The sequence below is a fragment of the Ursus maritimus genome, unplaced genomic scaffold, assembly GCF_017311325.1.
Source record: "Ursus maritimus isolate PB19 unplaced genomic scaffold, ASM1731132v1 scaffold_2, whole genome shotgun sequence".
Taxonomy (NCBI): domain Eukaryota; kingdom Metazoa; phylum Chordata; class Mammalia; order Carnivora; family Ursidae; genus Ursus; species Ursus maritimus.
In genome coordinates, this window is record NW_024424452.1 from 24,529,289 (window position 1) to 24,538,028 (window position 8,740).

General features: G+C 49.5%; 1 protein-coding gene across 2 annotated transcripts in view; it reads right to left on the minus strand.

The window, feature by feature from the left end:
* The window catches only part of VPS35L (VPS35 endosomal protein sorting factor like), a 109,804-nt gene extending 101,707 nt beyond the window's left edge, over positions 1–8,097 (minus strand). Inside the window, exons 1-2 of one of the 2 annotated variants that reach the window (XM_008696954.2) lie at positions 7,991–8,097; positions 1,708–1,807 (exon numbers count right to left, since the gene is read on the minus strand). In XM_008696954.2, the coding sequence (XP_008695176.2) occupies positions 1,708–1,807; positions 7,991–8,097 (207 nt within the window). The remainder of the gene's footprint in view (positions 1–1,707; positions 1,808–7,990) is intronic. The other variant, XM_008696953.2, reaches the window with a different exon arrangement.
* Between the last annotated feature and the right edge of the window lie 643 nt (positions 8,098–8,740).

Consider the following 8,740-nt stretch of genomic DNA (forward strand, 5'->3'; position numbering starts at 1 on the left):
GGAGAGAAGGACGGAGAGAAGGACGGAGAGAAGGACGGAGAGAAGGACGAAGGACGGGATGTAACAGAACGAGAGAGAGAGTTGGATAAAGGAGAGCCCAACTGGCCTTTGTCCCTGGTTCTGGGAAAGGAGGCTCTAGTCCTTGGAGTGTCTGTCATTCACAACCCGGCAGTCATACCCGAGTCTATGCTAACAAGATATCGCAGCATGGAGGCTGGTCACGACAAAGACCAAGCCTGCGAGCACAGCCAGGCGATATCAGCCTGACCTCAGGGGCGGGAGGCTGCAGATCGGGGTCAATCATGTGGCCAAGGAATCACGCCATCACGCCTATGTAGTGAAATCCCCAACACCAAGTGTGGGCACACCAAAGCTCAGGGGAGCTTCTTGGGTGGTGGACACATGACGTGGCCACAGGCAGAGGGCACAGAGCTCCCTGTGGTCCCGACCCTTCCCGGACCTCACCCTAAGCGTCTCTCAGCTGGCTGCTCCCCATCTGTATCCTTTATACAAAACCCTAAGGACAGTACTTTTCCAAGTTCTGTGAGTTGTTCTAGCAAATTATCAAGCCTGACGGAGATCTTGGGAAACCCTTGGATATGCAGCCAGTTGGTCAAAAGTGCAGGTGCCCTGGGGTCCCCCAAATTTGCAGTGGGTGTCTGAAGCAAGGGCAGGCTTATTGAAGACCTTGTCCTAAATCCATAGGGTCTGATGCCATGATGCCAACCTCGGACGATTGGGCGAAGTGCCTCCTACTGGTGCACATCTGTCATTCTGTCTGCCCAGCATCCGTCCCTCCGTCTCCCAGTCCGTGTTTTCTTTGGGAAAGCAGCGCTCCCCGACTCTCAGCTCCTACAGGTCTGCTGGGGTGGGCCCTGCTACCAGTTCCCCGGGTGGGCACTACCCCAACCCAAACGGTCAGCACATGCAACCCCCTGGTGACCAGAGTGGGTCAGGGAGGGACACAGAGCCCAGCTGGGCAACACACACTGGAGAAGACAGTCTCCCTGATGCTGTGTCACTAAGCCGCAGGACGCAAGCCTAGAGCCTCTGCCCTGGTCGGTCTCCATGTGACTGAGCTCCTGAGAATGGAACCGACCCACGGGTGGGTCAGCCACGGCCACACAAGCCCATGGGGCCTGGAGGGGCCCTGGGAGGCAGAAGCTCCATGTAGGCTCTCCTGCTTAAAGTAATGGCCTCTGAAGGTTCTCAGGCTCTCTGCCATTAGGAAACTTCATGTCCTTGGTGTCCACTGTCCGTGTCTGTCTCCCCCATCCTGACCTATGATGACACGCACACAGCTGTCAGACAGCGCTAACCCAGAAGAGAGGGACCACCTACATTGCTTGCCTGCTTTTCATTTTTTAAATAACTCACAAGTAGACCAAGATGCTATTCAGGACAGCATCCTCTACGGGTAATCAGATTCTTAATGTTCCACACAGGCCAATTAAGAAGGTATCTGGTTCACACCTCCATGTCAGGAACAAAGGCATCCCGCACTCCTGACAACCTCGCGAATATGAGCAAGGGCAGAATGAACATGATGGCGGGTGAGGTCAATAACACAAAAAAGCAGGGCTGGGAACAAACCAGTGGAAATAAATATGCAAGAGCAGCTACTGCTGGCAAACAGGAAAGACCCAGGAACTGGTCTGTCGTCTCATGGAGTAAGAGTATCAGTTAGAGGGCCCTTGACCAACTCACAGTTATGGGCTTCAGCGGGTGATAGTCCCCAAACTCCAACGGCACAGCCTCCAGCCGGCATGACGCAAACTCAGCCTTGTAGTTCCTGCTCCTGGGATGCCTGGAAGATAGAAAACCCAGAGAACAATCAGCTGAGGGAGACACAGAACACCCTAGAACTCTTTGCTCAGACTTCCTCAAGGATACGGCAGTTCAGAGCCGAACGGTATTTCTACCGAGCCGGAGAAACGCTAAATAGAATTTTAACACTCAGTTCAAGGTGTACGGAGCTGCCAAGGCATCTGGGACCCGTGAGGCCAGACGTCAGAACCACGGGCGCTCAGTGAAGTGAAGCCAACTTCCCTCCCTGGCTCTCCCCTGAGACAACCAGGGCTTGAAGGAAGAGCTTCTCGAGAGCAGGGGGTGCAGAGAAGTCAGAGATCAGGCCCTGGGTCTCCCTGCAAAGTGTTCACAAAAGCTATAAAGCCAGAGAAAGAAGCTGAGCAGGGTTTCATCTGTCCTGGGAGGGGATCATGAGATGGAAGAAGGGAAAAGAGTGTCCACGCTGATGCACGCAGGGAAGACAGACAGGAAGCAGAGCGAAGAGTGGCAAAGGCATTAAGGGGCAGGACGGGAAGGTCTAACACACACACAACTGGAACCCTAAAGGGGAAAAGAGAAAGAATGGGCAGAAACAGTGTTTGAAGGGATGACCGCTGAAACTAAAGACATCGAGCTGCAGATTCAAGAAACACCTATGCCCCAAGCAGGACCCGTACAAAAGCAAACCCGAAACCATACTTAGAGCATTCGTAGTAAAATGGCTAAAAACTAAAGATAGAGGATTTCTTAGAAGGAAAAAAGACACCCTATGTTCAAAGCACGTTAGATTACTGTCTCAGCAGACATGAGAACCAGCAGACAAAGGGATGGTACCACAGAAGTCCCAAGGAAATGACCAAAAATTCTGCACCTACGGAAAATGCCCTTCAGCCGTAAGGGCTGAAGAGTTTGCAGTCAAAGAAAAACAGAACAGCATGTATAGCAGAATTACACCTAAAAAAATTTTTAAAAAGCTACATATGGAAACAGAGTGATTCCAGTTGAAAACAAAACATATATATATATATACACACACATAATACGTACACATATGTGTATGTACACACGTGTACACATCCATATCTACTTTAGAATAATAAAAGGTAAAGATGGGGGTAAAACTAGATTGGTGACTGTAAAATATGGTAACTTGCGGTATTTAAAATACACGTAGGATTAAAATGCACAACTAGCACAGAAGAGGTGCTATGGTCTGAAATCCTCACCCCCAAAGATGATGGTGTTGGAGGAGGTGAGCCTTCAGGACGTGATGAGGTCGCAAGGGAGGAGCCTCAAGAGTGGGATCAGTGCCCTGACAACAGGGACCCTAGGGAGCCCCCCACCCCATGAAGACACACCGTGCACGTGTCAGGATCCCAGACTTTCAGCCTCCAGGAGAAACAAATACTTTTGATTCTAAGTTGCCCCATCTGTAATTTTTTTTTTTATTATTGTAGCCCAAATGGGCTAAAACAGGTAACAGGGACTGAGAAATGGGGGTATTGCTGTAACAAATACCTAAAAATGAGGAAGCAGCTCAGGAAACGGAAGGGTTCAGGCTGGAAGCGTTTTGCAAGACAGACTAGAACAGCCATCTTCCTGAGTGGACAGTCACAAGTGACTGTCATGAGGGCTTGGAAAGAGGGCAGGAGAGCTGCAGAGAAAGCCTCGACCCTCCTCCAGAACACGCCAGCGGTTGCGAATGGAAGCTGCTCGAAGTTTGGACGGTGAAGGCCAGTCTAGCAAGGCCTCAGATGGAAACGAGGACCAGGTTACTGGACAGGGAAAGGTGATCCCTGTCATAACGTGGCAGGGAGCTTGGCTGGGCTGCGCTTACGTCCTGGTGCTCTGTGGAAGGCAGAACTTGGGAGCCATGAAATGGGGTATGTGGGTGAGGACATTTCTATGCAAAGTGCTGCAGAAGCAGCTTGGCTGCTCTTAATGCTTACGGTAAAAACCAAGGAGAGAGGAATGACGGAAAGCCGGAATGGCTCATCAAAATAGAAACAGGTTTTAAAAACTTGGAAAATACTCAGAGTCTCAAAGAGCACAGAGAGCCAGTCACCTTGTTCCTCGGCCTCCAAGTCCCCTAAACGCACCCCGTCCCACCCTACCCAACCCCACCCCACTCTCAGGCCCCTGGCTTCGTTAGTCCTTGCAGGAACCCCAATCCAGCTGCATTGTGCAACCTGTCAGCCTTACCCGAGCTCTACTAACCCAGAAACCTGACTCAGTACAAGAGAACGGACGTCCCAGGTCATTCCATGCGTATCCCTTTCTAAATTAACTGTGGCTTTGAGAGCAGGAACGGAGGAACGCCGGTGAAAAACAGGAGTAGATCTCCACTTTCTATTTCTTTGAAAGGAAAACCGCTATCATAATATATTGCCTAGTGTCTGTGGTCACACTCACCAAATACACCCAGTCCTCGTCTCCCCAAAATATGAAATGCTCTTCCAAACTCCCATTGATATGCGGCCAGCCAATCCTTGACTTATGAAATAAAGACCTCAAGAATAAATAAATTGGAGGAATAGCCATCAGCAGCCACACGGAGTTTAAAGATCCAAGGATGCTTTTCCTTTCAGATCATTCTTAACTTTATCAATAGACTTTTGAAAGGTTAATTTACTAGAATGAGCGGGAATGTAATCAGACCTGAAATTCAGTTGCATAATCGTTAATAAATCAATCAACAGCTGAGAAAGGCATCAAAACAATAGGGTGACTTGATATGCAGGATAAAAATAATAGTTCGCATTTATTACGTGCTGTCTGTATACCGGAATCTAGGCCAAGCCCTTTCCCTGCACTCCCTCATTTAACCAATCCCCTGACCCATGTGTTATCATTACGCCCATTTTTCAGACAGAGAAGCTGAGGCTTAGTGTTGAGGTGACAGCAGCGAATGCTTAGGGACACAAGCAAACTGAGGCAGCCCAATTCTCAGAGGTAGGAGCTCTGTAGACCACCTAAAGGTCATCTTGTGAACCTTAAGCAATTGTCTACTTTTGTCTTTTTTTTTTTTTTTTTAAGGACCAAGCTTTGAAATTTTTTTAAGTTTGAGGGGAGGGGGGAAAAATACTACTTCTGGAAACCCCCCCCCCAAAAAAAGGAAACATTTAAAATTCCATGTCAAACAGCTATATGTTGATCTTTCTATCACTTCTTCCATCGTTTTTCCTCAAATTCGCTCTGGGCTCCTAAGTTTCCCCACCATTTGAGATGCTAAAGCCTGGCCTTCAAGGCCCGGGTCTTTGGTAAGGCCAATAGCGCCCCCCAGCGGGCATTTTCTCAAAATGCCTACTTTGCTTTTTCCCCTCAACAGAGCAGATGCAGCTGATAAAAATCCCCCATCATCTAGGCTCTGGCAACGCTGAAGCTCAAGCAGGTCCCCAGCGGCTGCCACAGAAAAAAGGCCAACATTTCCCACCTCCACTCCTGGATGGGCCAAGCCGCTGGCTACTCAAAGTGTGGTCCACAGATCACGCAAACGGCATCACCTGGGGAATGTGGAAATAAATACCACAGATGGGGATCTGTACATGAGCGAAACCCCCGGAGTGGTTTATACCCATGTTAAAGTTTGACCACTTCCTATTTTCAAATTATCTACATCTGATAACATGAATGCACAGAAATCCCATTACCAAATTCATCTCCTTACACTAGAAATACTGAAATCCACCAAATGCTTTGTGCTGGCTATTTTCATTCTTAAGTGATTTTTAAGTGTCTATTGACAAAATCTGGCCAGTTTCTTCTCCCACGACCATGATATGCCCGTCCCCCCATCTTAAAAAAAGTCTTAAAGTGATGTAGAAATTCTTGACTCAAAAGTGGGTGTTTTTAAGGGCATTATTACCACAGGTGTACTGGACATCAGAGATGTTAGCCCAGGACAAAAGTTATCGGAGATAATAAAGTGTGGGTCCTAAGAGACATTCTGGGGAGACCCACGACAACACAGCAGGGTTTGGGGAGCCCTGCACCCCAGAACCCGCAGCCCAGGGCTTGGATTGGAGGTCCAGCTGCCGGTAATGGTTAGGAGCACAGCCTCTGGGCGCCAAACCTCAAGCTCCTTGCAGGCTGTACGACTTTAGGTAAACTAACTGCTTCACCTCTCCGCCTCCACTTCCTCACCTGAAAAATTAGGGTTGAGGATTAAACAAGACGCTGCACATTAAGGACTTAATACAGTGCCTGGTGTGCACACACAGAAGGCTCCGTACACATCAAATTATCTACATGTGGTAACATGAATGCATAGAAATCCCATACCGAATTCATCTCCTTACACTAGAAATACTGAAATCCACCAAATGCGTTTTGCTATTTTCATTCAGTGATTTTAAGTGTCTGTTGACAAAATCTGGCCAGTTTCTTCTCCCACGAGCATGACAGCACCTGCTATCTGTCAAGATCCATGCAAGGCACAAGGTTAAAATTCGGTCCCTTTATTTTTTAAAAAATTTTATTTAGAGAGAAAGAGTGCACGCACGCCAGCAAGCGGAGGGGCAGAGGGAAAGAAAGAATCCCAAGCAGACTCTGTCCTGAGAGCAGAGCCCAACGCCGACTTCAGGTCATGACCCCGAGATCATGAACTGAGCCGAAATCAAGAGTCGGACGCTTAACGGACTGAGCCACCCACGTGTCCCTTGGTCCCTTTAAAGACCAGCAAGTGTCGAGAATCGTTAGGATGAACACGTGCTGCCACAGGAACATGGCGAGCACAGCCAGATCAGGTGCTTTGGAGACCCCAGGTGTTACGGCACCTGTGATTTAAAGTAAAAATATCAGATAAAAATGTACTGGGATGCACAGATTAAAATAGCATCTTCTTGGATTTTCTCATTCGAAAATTCCAGACAAGTTAATTGAAGCCAGATGTTTCTCATTCGTTTGGTGTTTAAGCCTTAATGATACCCTAACAGGTGCTTCAAGTGACTAGATCCAAAGAAATTCAGTGGCATCCAATCCCGATTTAGTGCATTAAGACCTTGGAACGAAGTCGCTGAAGTGTTAGCCAGCTGCAGGGAATACGGAAGGCAGCTGTTTATCAAGCACAAAATCAGAAGGTTGTATTTATTTCTAGAGTCTAGGGCTGTATTTTTTAAGATTTTATTTGTTAAAGAGAGAGAAAGAGACAGCACAAGCAGGGGGAGCAGCAGGCAGAGGAAGAAGCAGGCTTCCCGGTGAGCAGGGAGTCCCATGAGGGCCTCCATCCCAGGACCCCGAGATCACAACCCAAGCTGAAGGCAGACGCTTAACTGACTGAGCCACCCAGGTGCCCTTGGATACTCTTTCATTTGATCACGCAGTCAAGGGAATCCACATCATTTGGAAAGAAAAGGATCAGAAAACGATCTCCCTGAGATGCAGAGTAGATCACACATCCCCAAATAAACCCAGTATATCCATCACAGCTTGCTGACTTCCCACATACACAGCAATCACTCCCAGCCACTATAGTCACAAGAGCCCTGCCAGGCCTGTCAGCCAGGACACACGCCCTTCTTGCCTGTTATGAACTCCTATTCATCCTCCAAAACCAAGTTAAGACTCTGCCCCTCTTAAGCCTTCCCCTCACCCCGAGGTGAGGTTAATGCCTCATCCCAATGCCTGCTTTGCAGACCCTTCTGTTCTGTGTGTTTGCTCCATTTAACTCTAACTCTTTGAGGCCAAGGAGTATGAGGGTTCTGCATCCGCAGTACTCAGCGCGGGGCCCTGCACGCAGTGGGACGAACTGAAGCCAATTCACAGATAAGGAAATCAAGAATCCTCTAGGCGAGCTGAGTAGCAGAGGAAACAAAACATCCAGGTGTCCCGTATCATTCAGACTCAGAGCTGAGTCCACCATTCCCTGCATGCAGCGCCCCCAGAACCTGGGAAACAAGAAGCCGGGGAACTGGAGTTTTCTTCATGGAATGAATGGAGACGGGCCGTGAAAGGTGCAGGGAAGGGGTAGCCGGGAGGGAACCAAGATTCCACCCGTCCTGCCTCAGGGACTTCCTCTGGACCGAGGTAGCGGCCGGAGATTTTGTGGTCAAAACCACCCGGGATAGGATGGGAGACTCCGCCAGCACCGCCCGAAGAGAGCAATTCCCATTCACTCGCATGCATACGCTCACACTCGCAGAGACAGACCCACAGACAGCAAAAACAGCCCTTCTCCAAAGACCAGCCACCGCTTCTTTCTTACCAGGGAAAGACGGCCATCTTCCCAGTCACATGAGCACTTGTACCAGGGCAGCCGGCCCTTTTCTCCTTTCCAGACACCGCCTCGCCCCGCCCCTCTCTGGCCGCCATGATTGTAAGGGGCAGATGCTCCCCAGCTGAGCCATGGGAGCGCCATGATTGTGAGGGGCATATGGTCTCCAGCTGAGCTTTGGGAGCGCCATGATTGTGAGGGACAGGCGGACTTCCGCTGAGCCGGTCCTCGGCGCCATGATTACGAGGGACAGGCGGACTTCCGCTGAGCCGGTCCTCGGCGCCATAATTATGAGGGGCAAACGCACTTCCGGTGAGCTTGTCCTCAACACCATAATTTTGAGGGGCGCACTCACTTCCACCAAGCCTTTCGTTGGCGCCATGGTTGTGAGGGGTATACGCACTTCCGTTGTGCTGACCGCTGACGCCATGATTGTGAGGAGTAGATGCCCTCCCTCAAAGTCTAGGATATACTTAGTCGGCTAGCATTATGGTTAAGGAGGCGGGCGCCAGTGACGCAAAATCCAGGCTGTGCTGTCTGCCAGTGACATGATTGTGAAGTGCAGGTGGATGCCTTCTCTTACATCCCAGGTTGCACCGTCCACCGGCACTATAGTTATTGGGATGGGCACCAGCATTGAAGACCCGAGGCTGTGCCAGACGTGGGCACCGTGATTTTAAGGGGCAGGCACACTTCCGCTGAAGGGTCCACGATGCCATGATTGTGAGAGTCAAATACACT